The following is a 24,695-nucleotide window of genomic DNA, read 5'->3' as shown; positions in this document are numbered from 1 at the left end:
CTAGTGCGGGCTGACAATCCCACCCTGACCTGAGACATGTCCTGCTTGAGTGCATTCTGGGGGCTGCTCTGTGCTCCAAAGTCACGACCATCATTTGATCTGTCTTGTTCTACTGATCCAGTGCAGGAACTGACCTTTAGGAGCCTCCTAACACTCCAGCTATGTTACCTAGTTTTCTTGGATCTCCTCTGGTGGACCCAAAGGACCTGGTCTTTTTTTCTGATTGCTTGGTGTCCAAGAAAGCCAGATGCCTGCAAATCCTTCTTCCTGGGCATGTCATTTGTTCAACCCAATTAAGTTGGCATTCTAATTTCTAACTGAGCCAATAACAAAGGTATTGAAAAAAATCTATTATAAGAGCTAGAAGTATTTGGTTGCAATTGCTATATTAGACCAGCAGATATTGACAAATGATTAAGTACCATGTGTTTGTGTTAGTAGCTCAGTCATGTCCTGCTCTTTGCCACTTCATGGACTGCAGCCTGCCAAGCTCCTCTGTCCTTAGAATTCGTCTACGTATTGCAATTCTCCAATATACTCCAAAGTATAATGGAGTGGTAGCTGTACCCTTCTCCAGGGGATCCTCCCGTTTCAGGGATCAGACCCAGGTCTCCTGCATTGCAGGCAGATTCTTTACCATCTGAGCCATTATCAAAGCACCATGAGTAATACAATCAACATAAGAGAAATTGTCTACTTACAGAGTCTATTTATTACGTAATGGCCATCGGTGAAATGGGAACATCAGTGAAAATGTTTTATTGGTTCCATGTGTCAACCCTTAGCTCAGAAAATTGACATTTGCACCCAAAAAAAGACCACAAGTTCTGAAAATCAAAATACTCTGGAAATCTAATACAACAACATCCATGAACAAACTGGGCTTTGGCATCTCTCTGTGGCTGATTCTAACAGTCCCCGTCTTACCTCCGTTCTGCTGATAATGACTGAGACTCCTTCTCTTGAAAAGACTGGCCCCACGGTGAGCCCTCACCCTCTCTACCCCCCAGCCCCGACCCGCCGCAGGGCTGAGTGCTGCCTCCTTCAGGGGGGGTAGATGCTGCACTTGCCCAGCCTGCAAGTGGCTCATTTCTCTCTTTCTCTCTCCACACACCTGGGCTGAGCATCCCTCCAGGTCAGTCTCTCTGCTGAGTTCAGGGGTACAGGGAGGAGATGATACCTCAGCCCCAGGAAACTCACAGCACACTGTATGAGGGAAGAACGCCCAGAGATAACCAGACCCAATTTAAGGGCACAAGTCAAATATCAGCACCCTTTGCTAGATGCCATCCTTGAGGCTGGTCATTCTGTCTGGGAATGTCAGTTTAAACAAAGTCCTGTGTTTCACAAAATCAAGCCAGTTGGCCTACTCTTCCTGACGTAACGCCCCACACAGCAGGTGAGCCTCTTTTCCTTGACATGACACCATCTTAGATTCCTGTCTGTTGTCTCCACACACAGTGGACCCACAGGGCTGACTCATCAGACTGACGTCTGTGTCCAAGGCAAGCTCAGGTCCAGGCAGGGAGGATGGGATTGAAGAATGGGCAGGGAAGCATGGGGAAGCCTGTGAGAACAGCTGAAGGTGCTCAGCCTGGAGAACAGGGAGACTCAGGAAGGAACAGCTGTTGTCTTCTAAGGGCAGGGCTGCCAGGACAGCCTGAGATCTCCTTAAGGAAGGGGTGTCTGACAGACCCGAGGTTACCAGCACAGGGCCTGAAGAGGAGTGAGCTCCCTGGACTGGGTGAGGGGTCAAGACCTGAGAGGTTAGCTGGCTTTTCCCCAGGAACCATGTGATTATTACACAACAAGACTTTGTCCTGTGGGCTTGCTGACCATTACCATACTTTAAGAACCTGAGCCATTCCGGCCCTCCCAGTCCCTTGTCTTATCCTCTCCTACCTACCTCCTGGTTGTGACTGAGGCTAATTAACAACCCTTAGGCACATTTTCATAATCACATTGCAATGACCGGTTAGTCACTGAGGGCTTTTCTGGGTCTTGTGACCCCATGGACTCTCTGTCCATAGAAATTTCCAGGCAAGAATGCTGGAGTGCGTTGCTATGCCCTCCTCCAGATGATCTTCCTGACCCAGGGGTCAAACCTGGGTCTCCTGCATTGCAGGTAGATTCTTCACTGTCTCAGCCTCCAGGGAAGCCCTATGATCACACTGGAATGATTGGTTTTGCAATATCAATACATAATTACTTCTCCATTCAAATACATGAGAATATCAATCAAGTTTTATCCTAGATCTTAATTATACTATTTCCCTACCAATAGGTTTACTTTGAGCTGCAACCAGAAAATGTGCTCACTTTGGACAATACCCCTCACTTTCCATCAGCCATAGAGGATCCAACACCAGTTTCAGTCCTACTTCACTGAAGTACTACAGTTGTAGCAGGAGTAGTTCTAGAAATTCCCTTTTATACTATGTTAGAACACAATTATATAATCAACAATTTTACACTCTGCTTGGGAGCCTTTAATACACTGTTTGTTGCAACCTGTTCTTAAAGAAAAAAAAAACTTGTATTTTTTAAAACTTGTGTTAAAACTTGTTGCTTTTTTCTGAGGAAACTTTACCTAGACTCACTAAGAAAAAAAAAAAAAAAAAGATGTTACAAGTGATACCACAGAAATACAATGTACATAAGAGAATACTATGAATAACTACATGCCAACAAATTTTATGACCTAGAAGAAATGGAAAAATTTCTAAAAGCGTACAACCTACCAAGTCTGAAACATGAAGAAAAGAGAAAACCTAAACTTACTGATTAGTAGTAAGGAGATCGAATCAGTAATGAAAAACTTTCAATAAACAAATTGTCTAGGACCAGACAGCTTCACTGGTGAGTTCTACCAAACCTTTTGAAAGGTTGTTGTTGAATCATGTGAAGACACCGGGATTCTTGGCCCCCGGAGGAGAAGAATTCAATCCGGGGCCAGAGACAAGGCTTGATCTCTCAGAGCTTTTGTGTAATAAAGTTTTATTAAAGTATAAAGGAGATAGAGAAAGCTTCTGACATAGGCATCAGAAGGGGGCAGAAAGAGTACCTGCTTGCTAGTGTTAACAATGAAGTTATATAATCCAAAGAATGTCTGGAGGTTGTAAAGACCTCATCAGACCTACTCCCATGATTTACATTTTAAGATAACACTGCCCTCAAGCAGGATACATCCTTGTAAAGACCAGGTCTACTCACATAATTTACATTTTAAGATAACAGAAGGTTTAATCCAAAGACTGTCCTTAGGCAGGATACATTATTGTTATATAATCCTAAGGAATGTGGAGAAAGAAAAAAAAGTTTGTCCTTTCTTCCTCCTTGAGAATTCCAGACCCCTCTCTCCTTGGGGACCCCTAGACTCCCTATCAACCTGCCTAGGAAATGACTCTCATTCCCCCCTTTTCTTTTAGAGGAATTATGTTGCCTAGGGAAAAGGGGTGTTGTTCTTGTTCCATAACTGCTTCTGAGCTGACAAGGGGCGTTGTCCCTAAATTGGTGAGGCAACATATTCTCCTAATCCTCATATTGAGGATATCTGATCCAGGGGCCCCAAATACTGGCTGGAGGAAGCTACAGCAGTAGCAGGAGTTTGAGCAACCATTTGTAACTTAAAAGCTTTCATGCAGCTAGAAACAAATCCAGTTATACAATTACAGATGCAGGCAACATAGTCATTAAAACAAGTTAAAATCAAAATTAAAAGTCACATTATGTCCATAGTTAAAGTGCAACGTGTTGCACCAGTCCATTTTAGGGTTGGTAGATGTCATCAGATGAAGAAGAGGCATCGCATGTGATTGTTGTTGAAGGTATTCACAGACTTGGAGAAAGTCTTTTCCTTGAAGTGGGGATGTCCACCACAGGAAGCCTTCCACTGATGAAGAGGGGAGCGCTCTGCAGACCAGCAGTTATACCGATTGTGGAATGCAGCATAGGAGTGAGCCCAGGACAGGAAGACATTGTCTTGAGGATCAAATGGCAGACTCAGGATTTTTGGAGTCAGCAGAAGTAGACTCACATAGATTATCAGGCCCATCCGCTGCCTTTTGCTTAATTCTAGAGCTCAGGTCAGAGCCACAAGCTCCGCTAACTGAGCACTGGTTCCCTGGGGGAGAGATTTTGCTTCCAAAACCTGTTTAGCAGTCACCACGGCGTAACCTGCTTTACGCTTTCCATCCTGAACAAAAGAACTGCCATCTGTAAATATTTCCATGTCAGGAGCTTTCCATCCTGAACAAAAGAACTGCCATCTGTAAATATTTCCATGTCAGGATCGTCTAATGGGGTATCCTTTAGATCCTCCCGAGCTGCATAGTTTAAAGTTAGGAATTGAGAACAATCGTGATCAGGTGTTTCATTTTCCTTCTCAGGAAGGAAAGTGGCAGAATTTAAATTTCCACAAACTTTAAGCTTAGTTACTGGTCCTTCTAACAACAATGACTGATACTTAAGAAGCCTACTGTCTGTCATCCAAATATTAACCTTAGAAGTTAAGATTCCACTCACATCATGAGAAGTCAGTACAGTAAGGTTTCATCCATTAATTACTTTTAAAGCTTCAGGTGCTAATAAAGCCGCTGCCCCAATTACTCTTAGGCAGTGGGGCCACCCACGTGAAACTACATCTAATTCTCTGCTTAGATAAGCAATAGGTTGCTGGTGAGGCCCTCGGGGTTGTGTCAAAACTCCCAATGCCACATCTTTTCTTTCAGTGACAAACAAATTCTGACCCTGTGGGCAAGCTCAGAGCTGGAGCTTGCAGGAGTGCAGTCTGAAGAACCTTAAAAGCCTTTTGAGTTTCTGGAGACCAAACCAGTTTGTCGGTTTGGGCCTGCTGAGTTTCAGCTATAAGTTTATATAAAGGCCGGGCAAGTTCCCCGTAACCCGGAATCCAAATGCGACAGTAACCTGTGGTTCCCCAAAATCCTCTCAATCGTCTTAAAGTCATAGGTAGGGGATGATTTAGTATAGGTTTAATTCTCTCAGGGCCTATGGCCCTAGTCCCTTCTGATATGATTAGGCCCAGATATCTAACCAATTGTTGACAAAGCTGAGCCTTTTCTCTTGATGCCTTGTAACCACAGTCTGCCAGAAAGTTTCAGAAATCTTCTTAGGCTCGCAAACAAGCTTCCTCTGTCTCAGCACAGAGCAAAATATCATCTACATATTGTAACACCACTGCTTCAGAGCTATTAAAGTTTTGTAGATCCCGTGACAAACTTTGTCCGAATAAGTGAGGACTGTCACGAAATCCCTGAGGCAAAACTGTCCAGGTTAACTGAGAAGCTGGCTATGTAGGGTCTTCAAAGGCAAAAAGAAATTGACTTTCTTCCGCCAAAGGCACTGAATAGAAGACATCCTTTAAATCAATTACTGAGAAATATTTGGCCCGTTCAGGAATTTCAGACAATAGGGTATAAGGATTAGGCACCACGGGGTGTAAAGGAACTACAGCCTCATTTATTATTCATAAATCTTGAACTAGTCTCCATTTACCATTTGATTTCTTTATACCCAAAATAGGAGTGTTGCAAGGACTGGTACAGGGAATTAATAGTCTCTGCTCCTTTAAATTTTTGATGATGGGTTTTAACCCTTCCTTAACTTCAGGTTTCAGTGGATACTGCTTCTTATGTGGAAATACGTGTGGGTCTCTGAGCTTAACAACTACAGGAATAGCATTTTGTGCTCGACCCACAGATTTTCCATCAGCCCATACTCTAGGATTTACATTTTGTTCAACTAAAGGGAGAGAAAGGAAGGGCTCCATATTCATGAAAACAGAGGCATGGACCTTGCTCAGTATATCCCTTCCCCAAAGGGGTGAGGGAGAGTCTGGCACGATCAGAAACTCATGTGAAAACAGCACAGAATCCCAGTTGCAAGATAAAGAATAACTGAAATAATACCTTTTGGCTCGTCCAGACAGTCCCATTACGGAAGCGGATTGGGAAGAAAGTGGGCCAGGGGCTTCAGTAAGCACAGAATAAGTTGCCCCAGTATCTAAAAGGAAATCGACAGATTGGCCCCCCACAACTATTAATACCTGGGGTTCCTCAGGTGTAATTAGGATGGGAGCCTGTGTGGGGACCCCCGGGCACCTTCAGTCCTGATTGTCTTGAGAGTCCGACCCGGGAGACCTACGCCTCTGGGGGCAGTCTCTCTTCCAGTGTGGTCCTTTGCAGCAGACCGGACATGAAGCCGGGGGCGGCTTAGATGCCTGAGGGCAATCCCGCTTGAGGTGCCCCTCCTTCCCACAGTAATAGCAAGCCCATCCCTTTTCACCTGGGCCCCTCTGGGCATTTTTCTCAGGCTGTTCATAGCCATGGCGAAGGCTTCCGCCTTTTCCTTTGTCTTTTTTTGCTTTTCTTTCTTTTCCTCATATTCCCTACCATAATAGACTGTCTGAGCCAATTGTAATAGAGTATCTAAAGACTGATTTGGTTCATACGCCCGTTTTAATAGCTTACGGCGGATATCTGGAGCCGACTGAGTGAGAAATCTATCCTTTAAGATCACTTTTCCCTCTTCACTTTTGGGATCAATCTCAGTGAATCTGCGAAGGCCTTCTCTCAGTCTATCTAGGAATTTACCAGGAGCTTCCTTCTCCTCCTATTCTATGTCTGCCAACTTGCGATAGTTTAAGGCTTAGAACGTGCCTGCCTAAGTCCTTCAAGAATACATCTAACAAAATAACTCTGATCTCATCTTCCTTTAGCTGTATTGTAGTCCCAGTCTGATTCTATAGTTGGGACTGCCTGATTCCCAGTGGGGAGGGCCACTATCTCGTTCTCCCTCTTCCCTACTGATTCATTACCAAGCCATTCATCTCCATAAGCAACCACTTTTCCCAAAACTCGAGTCTTTGACTTGGGAGTCAGCGTTTGTCCCAAGATATACATCACATCCTTCCAAGTGAGGTCATAAAGCAGAGTAACACCTTTAAAGGCTCTAATATATTTTTCTGGGTCCTCTAAATAGTCTCCCAGATCTTCCTTGATTCTTTGTATTTCTTGATAAAAGAAAGGCTTATTAACTCTCACAGACTGATTATTTCTCCCGGTGGGTGTTTCATAAAGAGGCAACAGCTTGTGTGGCTGTTCCTCAGTCTCTCTGGCTGCTCTGCGCATATGATCCCAGGGATAGATTGGAGAAACCTGTTTTTCTTTTTCTTTTTGTCTCCTGTCCTCCATCTCATCTCTTACTTCGATGGTCTGAGTTTCTACTGAAACCAGAGTAGTCTGAGGTCGTACTGAGACAGGAGATGTAAAGGAGGGAGCTGAAGGTTTCAAGCCCAAATCTATACCCTTAGGACATAAGTCTGGCATATTTCGCAGAGAGAAAAAGGGCAACACATATGCTACTTCTACCCATTTCCCTTGTTCCTTACAGACCAGGTCTAATTGTAGAACAGTATTATACTTAAAAGACCCTCCAAGTGGCCACCGTTCACCGTCCTCCGATGGATACCGTGGCCATGCAGTATCACATAGGAAGACCAGGTGTGTCTTCTTTAAGCCCTGGGGATCAAATCTATCCCAATTTTTCAGGATACAGTTCAAAGGAATGAGGCTGGAATTGTTGTCTCCCATCTGTAAGAGAGAAAAAAAACGACCCATGCCATTTTTTCTACCGGAGGCATCCCTCCCTGCTCTAGATGGGGGTGTAGACAGACGTTACACCAAAAGCTTTTCCTTTCTGGTGGGACTTAGTCTGTCCCTTACCGACCCAGGTGCAGTCCGCATCCCTCCTGGTTCTACCACTGAGATGGGGTGGGGATGTACCAGGGGTAGACTTGATAGCATCCCTACTTGACGTCCAGCTCTTCACCTTTAACCTTGCTTGCCTCTGAAGCCACCCGGGGTACAATCAGAGTAACCTTCCGGAATGCCTCCCAAGCTAAGACCACGAAAACATTCATCACCTGAGTGCCTGTGCACGACCCTGAGTATTTCCTGACCACAATAAGACCGACATGAACATAAAACTGAGATGTTCTTTCCAAGCATCATCACACCAGTATAACAGCCTCCTCTGATCCACTAAGAGCCGGCGTTACCAAAGAAACAAAAACCCATTGCAGTCCCAATCTGAGTAACCTTTAACCTCAGAAATGTTCTTGGAGCTAGAGCTCCATCTAGCTTCTGAACTTTCGATTCCTAGCGAGGCTAGGCGCTTTCTTGACTACCAATCCAAGTTTGGGAGCTAAGCCACAGTACACAATAACAGTATAGATCACAAGTCCCTTGAAAGTCTATGATCCGATAGATTAGGTTAGTACTTCTAATTCCCAAGGAGTTATGAAATGGTCAAAGAGGCCGAAAAGTTTGACTGAGTAAGGAGAGTTCGGTCCACACACTTTGCTCACTTCTGGTCGGTTCCCGAAGGAGACATTGGGTGCCTCTTGGCATTGGCAGGTCAGTATAATGCCCCAACAGGTTTCTGCCATAAGCCGTATGAGATCACTGTGGAACCGCAGAGCAGGGCTCCTTACTTGCTTCACGCAGGGCATGCCATTCATTCACACAAGCACACCGTAGAGTTAGTAAAGCACAGCAGAAAACGTGTTTGCTAAGAGAACAAAGAACTAAAGCTCCAAGCATCCTTACCTTGTCCTGAAGGATCCTGGACGAGCCCCCAAGATGAAAGGTTGTTGTTGAATCATGCGAAGACACTAGGATTCTTGGTCCCCGGAGGAGAAGAATTCAATCCGGGGCCAGAGACAAGGCTTGATCTCTCAGAGCTTTTGTGTAATAAAGTTTTATTAAAGTATAAAGGAGATAGAGAAAGCTTCTGACATAGGCATCAGAAGGGGGCAGAAAGAGTACCTGCTTGCTAGTGTTAACAATGAAGTTATATAATCCAAAGAATGTCTGGAGGTTGTAAAGACCTCATCAGACCTACTCCCATGATTTACATTTTAAGATAACACTGTCCTCAAGCAGGATACATCCTTGTAAAGACCAGGTCTACTCACATAATTTACATTTTAAGATAACAGAAGGTTTAATCCAAAGACTGTCCTTAGGCAGGATACATTATTGTTATATAATCCTAAGGAATGTGGAGAAAGAAAAAAAAAGTCTGTCCTTTCTTCCTCCTTGAGAATTCCAGACCCCTCTTTCCTTGGAGACCCCTAGACTCCCTATCAACCTGCCTAGGAAATGACTCTCTCACTTTGAAGAAGAATTCATACCTATTCTTTTGAAACTCTTCTCAAAATAGAATAGGTGAACATACTTCCAAACCCTTTGTACGAGGCCAGTATTACCCTGGTAACAAAACCAAATAAGGATATCTCAAGAAAAGAAACTTTCAGGCTAATATCTCATGGAAATCTATACAAGCATCTTCAACAAAATATTAACAAACTTAATTTGGGAAAACTGGTCAACCACTTGTAAAAAAATGAAACTAGAACACTTTCTAACACCATACACAAAAATAAACTCAAAATGAATTAAAGATCTAAACATAAGACCAGAAATTATAAAACTCCTAGAGGAAAACATAGGCAAAACACTCTCCGACATACATCACAGCAGGATCCTCTATGACCCATCTCCCAGAATATTGGAAATAAAAGCAAAAATAAACAAATGGGACCTAATTAAAATTAAAAGCTTCTGAACAACAAAGGAAACTACAAGCAAAGTGAAAAGACAGCCTTCATAATGGGAGAAAATAATAGCAAATGAAGCAACTGACAAACAACTAATCTCAAAAATATGCAAACAACTCCTGCAGCTCAATTCTAGAAAAATAAATGACCCAATCAAAAAATGGGTCAAAGAACTAAACAGACATTTCTCCAAAGAAGACATACAGATGGCTAACAAACACATCAAAAGATGCTCAACATCACCCATTGTCAGAGAAATGCAAATCAAAACCACAATGAGGTACCATTTCACGCCAGTCAGAATGGCTGCTATCCAAAAGTCTAGAAGCAATAAATGCTGGAGAGCATGGGGAGAAAAGGGCACCCTCTTACACTGTTGCTGGGAATGCAAACTAGTACAGCCACTATGGAGAACAGTGTGGAGATTCCTTAAAAAACTGGAAATAGAACTGCCATACGATCCAACAATCCCATTGCTGGGGATACACACTGAGGAAACCAGAATTGAAAGAGACACGTGTACCCCAATGTTTATCACAGCGCTGTTTATAATAGCCAGGACATGGAAGCAACCTAGATGTCCATCAGCAGATGAATGGATAAGAAGGCAGTGGTACATATACACAATGGAGTATTACTTAGCCATTAAAAAGAATACATTTGAATCAGTTCTAATGAGGTGGATGAAACTGAAGCCTATTATACAGAGTGAAGTAAGTCAGAAAGAAAAACACCAGTACAGTATACTAACACATATATATGGAATTTAGAAAGATGGTAATGATAACCCTGTATGTGAGACAGCAAAAAAGACACAGATGTATAGAACAGTCTTTTGGACCCTGTGGGAGAGGGAGAGGGTGGGATGATTTGGGAGAATGGCCTTGAAACATGTATAATATCATATATGAAACGAATCACCAGTCCAGGTTTGATGCAGGATGCTTGAGGCTGGTGTGCTGGGATGACCCAGAGGGATGGTACAGGCAGGGAGGTGGGAGGAGGGTTCAGGATGGGGAACACATGTACACCCATGGCGGATTCATGTTGATGTATGGCAAAACCAATACAATATTGTAAAGTAATTAGCCTCCAATTAAAATAAATGAATTTATATTTAAAAATAAATAAATAAGTAAAAGGTGGAAGCATGAAAGTCCCCACATACCCAAAGCAATCTTGAGAAAATGAACAAATCCGGAGGTATCATGCTCCCAGACTTCAGCCTAGACTACAAAGCTGTAGTAATCAAAACAACACAGTATTGTCATAAAAATGGACACATAGATCTTTGACATAGAACAGAGATTCCAGAAATAATCCCACACATATGTGGTCGGTTAATTCATGACAAAGGAGTCAAGAATATACAATGGGAAAAACACAATCTCTTTAATACGTGGTGTTGGGAAAACTGGACAGTAACATGCAAAACAATGATGCTGGACCACTATCTTACACTTAACTGAAAATAGATTAGAGACGTGAACATTAGCTCAAAAGATCCTATTAGAAGAAAACATAGTTGATAAACTTATTGACATCAGTCTTGGCAATAACTTTTTGAATTTGACACCAAAAGCAAAGATAACCAAGTGGGATATAACATACAGATTAAACTGAAAAGCTTCTGCACAGCAAAGAAAGTGATCAACAAAATGAAGAAGCAACCTGCCAGATGGGAGAAAATATTTGCCATTCATGTATCTGGTAAAGGGTTGGTATACAAAAATGCATAAAGAATTCATAAAAATAATAGCAGACTTATATATCTGATTAGAAATGAGGAGAAGATATGGATAGGCATTTTTTAAAAGAAAACATATAGATGGCCCACAGGCACATGAAAAGGTGCTCAATATCAATAATCATTAGGGAAATGCAAGTCAAAGCACAATGAATGATCACCTCACAACTGTTAAAATTCTTATAACCAAAAAGACAAGAAATGTGTTATCAAGGATGTTAAGAAAAGGAAATGAAAGAAAGTTACATGGCTCAAAATAGCCTGGAGTTAAAACTCCCCTCCTGGTCCTCCCCATCATTCTATGCAAATCAAAGAACTCTCTCACCTGAAGAAAAAAATGGATATTAAGGTTGATTACGCTCAGCTCCCAGCTGGTCCAGCCTCTGGCCGATCTCCAAAATTCCTTGCCCCAGCCGTTTAAGAGAAAACTACTCCAAACAACCTTGGAGAAGAACAGGCCCCCTTAAGACAGTGGAGTTCCACATGTATGCCTATATATACTTACTCTTTTCTTGGGTTAGTGCAACAGCTCACTAATTTGACTGCTGCCCCTTCTCACCTCATTAGAGGTGATCTGTTCCTGTAAAGTGCCGGTCTCGTTCTTTTTCCAAACCTGGCCTTCTCTAACTCCCTTACCCAACACTTTTTGGTGCCAGAACCCGGGAGGTTGAGATTCCTTCTTGTTCTCCATGGCCAGCTCTTTGGAGCATGGAAGCCTGCTGAGCTCACCTTCCTGCCTGGGCTTTCAAGACCTCCTTGAGAGGACACCCCATGCCTTCGTGAGCAGTACAAGTCCTGTGTAAGGGCTTTATTGGTTTTCCACATAACCTGAAGAATATTGGTCTCTCTCTCTCTTGCTTTTTTCTCTACACTTTCTTTTCCATGAGACCGAACAACTCCAGGACAGAGGCCTTTTGCCATTCTACCTCCCTCCATCCACCATGAATTCTCGCCTGACCCCGTAGCCCAGGTAAGCTCGGACAGTACTCTAGACTATTGCCATAGACTATTGTCCTTTCTGGGTTCCCAGAGAACCCTCTGGCCAAAAGGCCCTTTGGGGAGGTACTTGGGGGACGCCCCTCCCTCCTTCAGAGTCTCTCTCTCTCTCTCTGCCCAGTCAAAGATTAGGTGACCACCTTTTCTTGACCAGACAGTCGCTAGCCATTTGATATGGGGTCAAGCCAATCTGTCCCACAGGACTCTCCCTTGGCCTGTGTAAAACAAAACCTCAAACCTCTACTCTTGACCGATCTCAAGGTTCATAAACTCGAGTCACTTTGCACTCAAATTTGGCCTCAATACAAACTGGATAACCAAAACCTGAGTTTTGGGACTTTCAATTTCAACATTTTATCAGATCTCACTAACTTCCTCAAACGGAATGGCAAATGGTCAGAGGTCCCCTATATTCAAGCCTTCTGGGACCTTAGAATCTGTCCTTCTCTCTGCAAGGACTGTTCTACCTTTCAAATCCTCCTCTGCTCTCTCTCCCCCTCCATTACAAAAGAATCTAAATCTAAAGCCCATAAAAGGCCCCCTAAACTCTCAGCCCCCCATTTCGACCCGGCAGATGAGCCTCCTCCCTACCATCCCAGAAAGAAAGCTTTCTGGGACGAGACCCCATTCTTTAGCCCTTCCTCTTCCAAAACAGGAAGTGATGACTCTGACACCCCAAAAGAGATTTCCACCCTCCCTCCATTGGCCAGGACCCGAAGCAAACACATGTTTCCTTTCAGAGAGGTAGCGGGACCGGAGGGCCCTACACGGGTTCATGTGCCTTTCTCAATTTCTGATATGAGCCAAATTGAAGGAAGATTAGGATCCTTTTCAGAAAATCCTACTAGATACAGAAAAGAATTCCTCTGCCTTACAGAAGCATATCATTTAACCTGAAATGATCTTTATTACATCTTAAATGCCACTTTAATGCCTGATGTAAAGGAACAGATATGGCAGGCTGCCTGGACTCATGGTGATCAGCTCCATAACCAAGATAGGACTAATCTGATGGCTGATGATGCAGTGTTCCTTTAACTCAGCCACGATGGACATATCAAACCAGCGAGGCTGGCATCCGGTACCCCCCACCATATGATCACCTGTTTACTAGAAGGAATGCTAAAAGGCTATCACATTCATGTTAACTATGATAAGATTCAGTATGAACAAAGCAAGTGGAGGTGATGGAATTCCAGTTGAGCTATTTCAAATCCTGAAAGATGATGCTGTGAAAGTGCTGCACTCCATATGCCAGCAAATTTGGAAAACCCAGCAGTGGCCACAGGACTGGAAAAGGTCAGTCTTCATTCCAATCCCAAAGAAAGGCAATACCAAAGAGTGCTCAAACTACTGCACAATTGCACTCATCTCACATGCTAGTAAAGTAATGCTCAAAATTCTGCAAGCCAGGCTTCAGCAATATGTAAACCGTGAACTTCCAGATGTTCAAGCTGGTTTTAGGAAAGGCAGAGGAACCAGAGATCAAGTTGCCAACATCCACTGGATCATCAAAAAAGCAAGAGAGTTCCAGAAAAACATCTATTTCTGCTTTATTGACTATGCCAAAGCCTTTGACTGTGTGGATCACAATAAACTGTGGAAAATTCTGAAAGAGATGGGAATACCAGACCACCTGACCTGCCTCTTGAGAAACATGTATGCAGGTCAGGAAGCAACAGTTAGAACTGGACATGGAACAACAGACAGGTTCCAAATAGGAAAAGGAGTATGTCAAGACTGTATATTGTCACCCTGCTTATTTAACTTCTATGCAGAGTACATCATGAGAAACGCGGGGCTGGATGAAGCACCAGGTGGAATCAAGATTGCTGGGAGAAGTATCAGTAACCTCAGATATGCAGATGACACCACCCTTATGGTAGAAAGTGAAGAGGAACTAAAAAGCCTCTTGATGAAAGTGAAAGAGGAGAGTGAAAAAGTTGGCTTAAAGCTCAACATTCAGAAAACGAAAATCATGGCATCTGGTCCCTTCACTTCCTAGGAAATAGATGGGGAAACAGTGGAAGCAGTGTCAGACTTTATTTTGGGGGGCTCCAAAATCACTGCAGATGGTGACTGCAGCCATGAAATTAAAAGACACTTACTCCTTGGAAGGAAAGTTATGACCAACCTAGATAGCATATTAAAAAGCAGAGATACCTGCAACTTTACTATATTCATTAATTAGCTCTAGTAATTTTCTGGTGGTCTTTGGACTCTGTGGGGGGGGGATGATTTGGGAGAATGGCATTGAAACATGTATAATATCATATAAGAAATGAATAGCCAGTCCAGGTTCGATGCAGGATATAGGAAGCTTGGGGCTGGTGCACTGGGATGGGATGACCCACAGGGATGGTATGGGGAGGGAGGTAGAAAGGGGGTCCAGGATTGGGAACTCATGTACACCTGTGGCAGATTCATGTTGATGTTGGCAAAACCAATACAATATTTAAACTAATTAGCCTCTAATTAAAATAAATAAATTTAATTTAAAAAATAAAATAAAACTGAAAACAGAAAAACAAAACAAAACAAAAAAAAAGCAGAGATATTACTTTGCCAACAAAGGTCTGTCTAGTCAAGGCTATGGTTTTTCCAGTTGTCATGTATGGATGTGAGAGTTGGACTATAAAGAAAGCTGAGCACCAAAGAATTGATGCTTTTGAACTGTGTTGTTGGAGAAGACTCTTGCAAGTCCCTTGGACTGCAAGGAGATCCAACGAGTCCATCCTAAAGGAGACCAGTCCTGGGTGTTCATTGGAAGGACTGATGCTGAAGCTGAAGCTCCAATATTTTGGTCACCTCATGTGAAGAGTTGACTCATTGGAAAAGACCCTGATGCTGGGAGGGATTGGGGGCAGGAGGAGAAGGGGACGACAGAGGATGAGATGGCTGGATGGCATCACTGACTCAAAGCACATGAGTTTGGGTGAACTCCGGGAGTTGGTGATGGACAGGGAGGCCTGGTGTGCTGTGATTCATGGGGTCGCAAAGAGTTGGACACGATTGAGCAACTGAACTGAACTGAACTGAATGATAAGATTAGGGAGGTGACTCAAGAAAAAGATGAAAATCCTGTCCTTTTTCTTTCAGGGCTTACTAAGGCAGTCCAAAAATACACTAATCTAGATATTTCCACCCCTGCCAGACTTCTGTACCTACATGTCCAGTTCATAAGGCAGTCAGCCCCTGATATTTGCCAAAAACTATGCCAGTTAGACAAGGGCCCCGAGATCTCCTAGAAATAGCCTTTAAAGTTTTCAACAATAGGGAAGAAGAAGCCAAAAAAGAAAAAGAAAAGGAAAGAAAGGCCAAATATGCTTTATTTGCTGCAGCTATCCAAGAAAAAAATTCAACCCCTTTGGCCCATCAACCTTGGCCCACCCGTATGGGACCTCACCCTCCAGGCCCCTGCTTCAGATGTAACCAAACAGGAGACTGGCCTAGGTCCTGCCCAAACCCTCGGCCACCCACCAAACCCTGCCCCACCTGCAAACAATGGGGCCACTGGAAAGTGGATTGTCCTCAGACACTACACACCAAATCTCGGGGTCCACCCCAGGCCCAACAACAATGGGCCGGGAACCAGACTTGGGGGGCCCTGGCACCCCAGACCATGATTCCTCAGATGAGGTGAGAGATGATCCAATTGTGGCTGAGTTATTCCAGTGACAGAGCCCAAGCTCCAGACCCCAACTCCGCCCATACAGATGGACTCGGAGCTTCAGGTAATTGGCACAGTGGCTAGACACAAAATCTCGTTCCTAATAGACACTGGAGCGGCCTTTTCACTTTTAACCTCCTTTAAGGGTCCTCTCCAACCTTCAGAAGTGGGCATTGAAGGGGTCTCAGGCATCCCTTTTTATCCCAAAATAACCCCTCCTCTGCTTTGTTCCTTAAGGCAACGCTAACACATTGTTTTACAGTAGTTCCTCAATGCCTAATGTCATTGATGAGATGTGTTATTCTGGCTAAGCTACAAACTTCTATGAACCTCCCATTCTCAGATCCCATATCAATTCTTTGCGTACAATGGCACCCAAACCCCTGGCCAGCCCTCACTCCCAAAACCTGCCCCCTGACCTTCCCCTGATAGATTCTCAGGTCTGGGACACCGAAGCCTCATTGGTAGCCCGACACCATTCCCCATACAGATCTTTCTTTAAAATCCCTCTCAAGTAATAACACAAACTCAACATACCCTGACCACAGAATCCCAACAAGGACTTAAAGCAGTAATCTCCCGACTGCTCAGAGCCAGCCTTTTGAGGTCTATCTGTTCTCTTAATACTCCTATACTGGCAGTCAAATGGGGACTCCATTCCTGGCATCTAGTCCAAGATCTTCACAAGATCAATGAAGCCATAATACCTGTATATCCCATGGTCACTAATCCCTACACCCTTCTCTCACATATTCCCCCTGACACACTCTATTTCACAGTATTAGACCTCAAAGATGCTTTCTTTACTATTTCTACACCACTCCTCACAGCCCCTATTTGCCTTCACCTGGACGGATCCAGACACATATCAATCTCAACAATTAACTTGGACCGTTTTACCACAAGAGTTTGAGATACCCCTCATTTTTTCAGCCCAGCCCTCCAAAGAGACCTACAAACTTTAGACCTAGGCTCTACTACCTTACAATATGTAGATCAATATAGATGATTTACTGTTCTGTAGTTCCTCTAGCCACAACTGCCTCGTCCACACTGCAATGGTATTAAATGCCCTAGGCAACTGGGGCTACAGAGTCTCACTCTCCAAAACACAAATAGCTTCCACCACTGTCAATTACATGGGATTACTTCTCACTCCTGCATCTAAAATAATCCCAGCTCAGAGACTTCAAGCCTTGACACAGACCCGCAGGCCCCAAACCAAGAGGGAACTTCTTTCTCTATTAGGTCTATTAAACTTCTTCCGAATATGGGTCCCAAATTTTGCCTTCCATGCAAAACCTCTCTACCAAGCTGCTCGAGGAAACTTGGATGAATCCTTTTGGCCCCCACCTCTCTCCCCACCCCAGTACAGACTCTTATCAAACATTTACTACAGGCCCTTTCTCTTTACTTACCTGATTACACCAAGCCTTTTTTCCTTTTTGTACATTCTCGACAAAGACATGCCTTAGGGATTCTGTGCCAAAAAGGGGGGGCGGACATATGGGGTCTCTAGCTTACTTATATAAACAACTTGATCTCATCATGCTCAGATGGCCACCTTGTCTCCAGGCCTTAGCTGCAACCACCCTCTTAATACCTGAAGGCCAAAAACTAACCCGAAATGCTCCTCTAAATGTATGCTCACCTCATTCCTTCAAAGATTTACTCTCTCATCGGGCTTTCCTTTCTCAGCCCCCTGCTCGACTACACATCCTCCACGCTCGCCTCCTCAATCCATCCCTTTCTTTTATGCCTTGTAAACATCTTAATTCTGCTAGCTTACTCCCCACACCAGATCCAGTAGAACACCTATCTCATGACTGTGTTCAGACCTTAGATATGACATTTAACCCCTTTGAACATATAACTGATCAGCCCCTTACTGACCCCAAAGTCCCATCCTGGTTCATAGATGGCAGTGCCCAGAAGCAAGCCCTATTTGGGGCTGGATATGCTACAGTTAAGAGACAGCCTGACAAAATTATCCCCCCTTACCTCATCAAGTCAGCCACACTCCCAGCTCACACATCCTCACAACAGGCTGAACTGATAGCTCTTACACAAGCTTTGACCCTAGCCAAAGGCCAAAAGGTAAACATTTTTACACTGACTCCAAATATGTCTATAACATATTACATTCTAACATTATAATCTGGAGGGAGAGGGGATTTCTCTCAGAAGGGCACACTTATTCTCAGTGCTTCTTTTATTTCTGAACTCCTCCATGAGGCTCAGTTCCCAAAACAAGCTGCTGTAATACATTGCTAGGGACATCAGCAACTTAGTCCTATCTCCTTTTATAACAATACAGCAGATCAAGAAACAAAGCAGCAGGCCGCCTCTGTTAGTCCTGTCTTTACTATAGCCCAAATTGACAAGCCTAACATCCGCACATTACTTTCATATCTACATTCCCTTTTCCACCCCTCTGCAAAAGTACTTAAGACTTTCCTTCAGAACTTTAGAGTTAACTAAGGACAATGTGACTTACTAAAATAATCTGACCCAAAAGTGCACCATTTGTCAGCGGACAAATCCTAATTCTAACATTCGCCCCCCTCCTTTCCCCATCCACCAAATTCATGGACATCTTCCTGCACAAGACTGGCAGGTAGATTTCACCCACATGCCACCCGTAAAAAGGGTTAAATTTCTCCTAGTCTTCATAGATACATTTTCTGGATGGATTGAAGCTTTCCTGACCACTGAGAAATGAGCCCCTACTGTGGCTCAGCTTATTCTTACTGAAATCCTCCCAAGGTTTGGAATGCCTTCCTCCCTCCAGTCTGACAACAGGCCCGAGTTCACATCCCAAATCACCCAAAATATTGCACAAGCCCTTCAAGTTCCTTGGAGGTTTCACATTCCTTATCATCCCCGGTCTTCCGGTAAGGTTGAGAGAGCCAACCGAGTCCTAAAAGAAACTCTGACCAAATTAATGATCAAACTTCATCAAGATTGGACTAAACTCCTCCCTTTAGCCCTCTTGAAGGTCTGGGCCTTACCAAAAAAACCCTTAAATATCAGTCTATTCGAGGCCATATATGGGAGGCCCATAATACCTTTGGGTCTTCCCCCCTCCCAGGATGGTCCCAAACTGCCGTCCCACCTTCCTTTTCCTTTACTTGCCCAGATATGAGATGCCCTTTGGCAACATATGGATGACTTACTCCCTTGACCACACCCCAATCTTCCATACCCATCCCTTCAAATAGGAGACAAAGTTTATATGACAACTCAGTCCCACTCAGATCTACCCCCAAAATGGCAAGGGCCCTAAATGGTAATTCTGCTGACCCCTACCACTGCAAAATTTAAAGAAATCACCCCTTGGGTACACATCACTCGGTTAAAAAAGTTTATGCAGCCCAATGATGAAAATGCTTGCCAGACTAATACTTATCAAGTTTCTCACACTGGCCCCAACTGGCAACGGATGAGCCTGTTGGTTTCACAGCTGCAATTATTCCTGGAACAACTTCTGGCAGATATCTGGGTCTCGAGTCCTCAAGGATCCACGTTTGAACATGTTGAAGATTACATCTCCACCCCGTGGCTACAGAGAACCTTTTATAACTTTTACCCCTTTGAAATCCAATTCTTTTCCATAGTGATCTGTCTTATACTCACTTCCCCAAATGTTGTTTAACATCTTCTTCTTATCCTCTCTTCTTCCTCTGACCCACGAACTCCTTCAAAATTCTAACCTCAACTATCTATTCCAGACCCTTAATTTAACCCATACCCTTCTCAGTGCCTCTAACCCACAATTGGCTAAAGACTGCTAGATATGTTTATCTGTAACTCCTCTGGGAGATTCAGCTCCCCCCCCCCAACCCCACATCCATCCTTGACTGGGCCACAGGTAACATGTCCCTACACCACTCATAATGTGGACAGCCTTTATTCATCTCATATCTTAAATACCTTCACACTAGTGACCAAATTCGAAATTCAGACATACTCTTAAAATCTTTACCCACTGAACTTCCCTCCTTCAATGAAAAACCTCCAATAGGAGGCCCTATTTCCCAGAGAGTAACACTGTTACAAGCAGTTCCTTTTTGCATATCCAGAAATTCCCAAAACATTTCGTATGACCAACCCGTGGGCACAATCCCTAACTCCATGTACAACCATCAGATCAGATCAGTCGCTCAGTCGTGTCTGACTCTTTGCGACCCCATAAATCGTGCCTCCACCTTATTCTTTGCCACTGGAAAGGCTATATATAATGTTTCTGGTCCTACAGGACACTCTTTAACCTTTACAAGATGGTTTCCCTCAGCATATTCCTCCACTTCTCCTATCGTAGGGGCCACCTTAGTGGGGTCTCTGAACATTCTTGAACAAATGATCAAAACGCCCCCTTGACTCCTCTTTGCCATTGACTTCAGCTGTTCTATTATGACACCTGGCCTATTTTTCCTGTGTGGGACGTCTACAAACCTCTGTTTACCTACTAATTGGACTGGAACCTGCACCCTAGTATACTCCAGTCCAAACATTTTAATAGCCCCCAATGATCAACCCTTGCCCATTCCTCTCATCCACAAGCCAATAAAACGAGCCATTCATTTCATTCCCCTTTTAGTAGGACTAGGAATAGTGGCTGGAACTGGAACAGGAACTGCGGGCTTAACCACCTCCATCCGAAACTACCAGACACTGTCTAAAGACTTATCAGACAGCCTCCATGAAATAGCTCAAGGCCTAATAACTATCCAAAATTAACTTGATTCCTTGGCGGCCGTAGTATTACAAAATAGAAGGGGATTAGATCTACTCATTGCAGAGAAGGGAGGTCTGTGCCTTTTTCTAGATGAATCCTGCTGTTTCTATGCCAACCAGTCCAATAATGTCCAAGCAGCTGCAAAAAACCTTACAGATCGAGCCTCATGAGTCCCCCAGGGATTAAGCAGCTCCTGGCAGTCATGGTTAACAGATTGGAACTGGATGCCTTGGGTTTTACCCCTTCTCAGACCATTCATTTTTATCATCCTCCTACTCACCTTTGGGCCTTGTTTGTTTAATCTTTTCCAGGGATTCCTCCAAGACCGAATGTGAGCCAATTCCTGAGACCAAGTCAAGACTGTTCTTTTGCTTGAGACCCTGATGGCTAGAATAGAAAATCAACACTAAGGGCCTTAGACTTCCTTCCTCCCAGACCACAAACCCCTGACTCTGATTTATCAGCACGAAGAAGCCCTGAACATTAACAGCACCCACCACTCTTTCTCTTTTTGTGTATATTCCTTAGGGTCTGGAAAGAAGGAAAGTTACATGGCTCAAAATAGCCTGGAGTTAAAACTCCCCACCATTCTATGCAAAACAAAGAACTCTCACACCCAAAGAAAAAAAATGGACATTAAGGTTGATTACGCTCAGCTCGCAGCAGGTCCAGCCTCTGGCTGATGTCCAGAATTCCTTGCCCCAGCAGTTTAAGCGATAACTACTCCGAACAACCTTGAAGAAGAACAGGCCCCCTTAAGACAGTAGAGTTCCACATGTATGCCTATATAGACCTACTCTTTTCTTGGGTTAGTGCAGCAGCTCACTAATCTGACTGCTGCTCCTTCTTGCCTCATTAAAGGTGATCTGTTCCTGTAAAGTGCCAGTTACATTCTTTTTCTGAACCTCACCTTCTCTAACTCCATACCCTACAGGGAACACTAGTGCACCATGTGTGGCAATGTAACTTGGTGAAACCACTATGGAAAACAGTATGTTGTTTATAACAGTCAAGATACAGAAACAATCTAAGTGTTAGTTAATGGATGAATGAATAAACAAAATGTTTATAAATGGATAAAACATTATACACACACACACACACACACAGAGAGAGAGAGGGAGACAGAGAGAGGGGCTTCCCCAGTGTCTCAGTGGTAAAGAATCCACCTGCAATGAGGAGCCACAGGAGATGCAGGTTTGATCCCTGAGTTGGGAAGATCCCAGAAAGGAGGGCACGGTAACCCACTCCAGTATTCTTGCCTGGAGAATCCCCATGGACAGAGGAGCCTGGGAGGCTACAGTCTATAGTGTCACAAGGAGTCAAACACGACTGAAGTGACTGAGCACATATATACATATATATAACTGGAATGTAATTCAGACATAAGAAAGGAAGGGAATCTGGCTATTTGTGACAACATGGATGAAACTTGAGGGCAATATGATAACTAAAATAAGTCAGACCAAGAAAGATCATCTCACTTAAATGTCTAATCCAAAATAAAATAAAACAACTGGACTTACAGAGAAAAAATTGGAGGTTGCCAGAAGTAAGGGATAGGGGTTAGGCAAAATGAATTGAGTCAAAAGCTTCCAACTGTTATTTATAAAATAAATAAATCCTGGGGTGTAGGAGATGCAGGAGATTCTGGCTCGATCCCTGGGTTGAGAAGATCCACTGGAGGAGCTAATGGCGACCCACTCCAGTGGGTTAGTCTTATGCTTTGTATCCATTATTTGTAATTTATGTGATGAGCAAGATCTGCAAAAAATAGGACGATCATTTAAAACTCTGCTTATATCTTTGCTAAATATTAGAAATCTAGCACGAACAGACAAACCATTCCTGACAGGCTACTATATATTAAAAAGGGAAACAGAAGTAAAGCCAATCTTTTGAAAGTTTTTTATATTAAATAAGTGACATCATCTTAACCAAAACAATAAACATTAGCTCTACTCCAAAATGGGTTTGTTAAAGTAGCAAAGCCTGATAATTGTGTAACACTTAAACCTTTCTATTCAGAGGGGCAATTCTTCTTAACAATATGTTCATTAGTAATGACCTGTTTTTAGCTGTTTGCGTGCTCCAGTGTGCCAAGTCGCTCAGTTGTGACCACCTCTTTGCGACCCCATGGACTATAACTCTCCAGGTTCTTCTGTCCATGGGATTTTCCAGGCAGGAATACTGGAGTGGGTTGCCACTTCCTCCTCCAGGGATCTTCCCGACTCATGGATCAAACCCGTCTCCTGCCGTCTCCTGCACTGGCAGGCAGATTCTTTACCACTATACCACCTAGGAAGCCCTGTGACTAGCTATTCCTGTTTAATTACCATAGCATTCCTAACATTAATGGTACAAAAAGTTTTAGGGTGTGCAGAACTTCAAAAAGATCATTTTTTCTCTTCTGTGGAATATCAATACTAATTGATGAAGCTGTAAAATTATTAAAGAATCATTATACCCATGAGCTTCCTTTGTATTAATATTTATCATTGCATCAGTTTATTGCTTGCCTATATATTAACAAGTTGAATTCCTCTACCTATACCACATCCATTAATTAATATAAAATTAAGGATACGATTTATTCTACCAAAAACAAGTTAGCTCTGTACTCCATCCTAAGGTCAGGATTGGCTTCAAATTCAAAATATGCTTACAATAGGTACCTTAGGAGCAGCTGCGAGGGCAGGGCAGAGAATGAATTCACCCTAGAGATTCTACGGAGAGTATGGCCCTGCCAATATCTTGATTTTGACCCAGTGATATTGATTTCATACTATGACCCCAAGAATTATAGCAAAATAAATTTATATTGTTTAAGTCACCAAGTTTCTGGTAAATTGCTACAGTTCTCCTGCAAAACTAATATAGATAGGATGGTAATCCTTTCTCTGAATACCTCACACAATTATTCATTCATTCATAGTCATTCAATCACTCAAAAATTAATATCTTTTGAGTTCATGGTTTAGTGCCTTAAGACAGAAAATGAATTAGTTCAATGAAATATGATAAAGGATGCACTGAAGGAATGAATATTAGGCTTGGGCCACCTAGGGAAGGTGAAAATTAAAAACTGAAGATGTCTGGAGGATGGATAGTAGAACACAAGTTGGCAAACGCTAGGAAAATTTTCCATGTATTGGCAAATCAATGGATGTCATACATGAAAAAGCAAGGGGTGAGGACATCACCTTCAACTCAACACACCTCTCACTTTTCCCATGATTATCTCCTTCAAGGTCATATCAGAGGCCCATAACACAGAAAGTAAAACACCATACATTTCAGGAAGGATTTTTTGGAAAGCTTTCCCAATGGGCCCCCATTTCCTATGGACGTGCTCTTTGAACTATTTAACCTCTTACTCCCAACACCCTCCTCCTTTGCCCATCCTCATGACAGGGGATTTATTACACAACCCGTGAGGCCAGAGTTTTCTTTTTCCCCTAAATCCTGAGCTCTGTCCAAACTCCAGGGCATGTAACCGCTTACACTCATTCTTCTCCACTTTCACCTTGTTCTTTGGTTGCCTTCCATACCCCTCTGTGCCCCCACACAAGGACTCTTGGACCCTGACTTTTCCCCTTCACTTGGCTCAGCACTAGCTTTTCTGCCACAGCATAGGGGCAGTAAGGGAAAGAATTTTGAAGTGGGAGAAGCTGGGATTTGAATTCTGGTTGTTACCTTTTCCCTCCCCCAGTCCTTGGCTTCTTCTATGTAGCTGGGCTCAAAATGCTTGGTAATAGCTACTGTTGGTGAGCACCTCCTATGTTCTAGGCACTAAGGATAGAACATTATATATTTTATCTTACAAGGATCCTACAAGACAGATTTTAAAAATCCCCATAGTCTAGACAAGAAAATAAAGGCACTAAGAGGCTAGTTGCTTGCC

The 24,695-nt window shown here is 43.3% G+C and overlaps 1 protein-coding gene across 3 annotated transcripts in view; it reads right to left on the bottom strand.

The window, feature by feature from the left end:
* LOC113889928 (cytochrome P450 4A25-like) overlaps window positions 1–24,695 on the bottom strand; it is a 58,903-nt gene that overhangs the window by 13,955 nt on the left and 20,253 nt on the right. For 2 of the 3 annotated variants that reach the window (XM_027537350.1, XM_027537353.1), the window contains exon 13: window positions 22,267–22,555. The exons of the other annotated variant lie outside the window; for it this stretch is intronic. In XM_027537350.1, the coding sequence (XP_027393151.1) occupies window positions 22,527–22,555 (29 nt within the window). In that variant the 3' untranslated portion in view covers window positions 22,267–22,526. Of the gene's footprint in view, window positions 1–22,266; window positions 22,556–24,695 lie in introns of those variants that run through there. 3 annotated transcript variants of the gene reach the window in all.

Source organism: Bos indicus x Bos taurus, chromosome 3 (assembly GCF_003369695.1).
Source record: "Bos indicus x Bos taurus breed Angus x Brahman F1 hybrid chromosome 3, Bos_hybrid_MaternalHap_v2.0, whole genome shotgun sequence".
NCBI lineage: Eukaryota > Metazoa > Chordata > Mammalia > Artiodactyla > Bovidae > Bos > Bos indicus x Bos taurus.
Note: the sequence above shows the minus strand (reverse complement) of the source record. Positions and strands in the feature narration are given on the sequence as shown.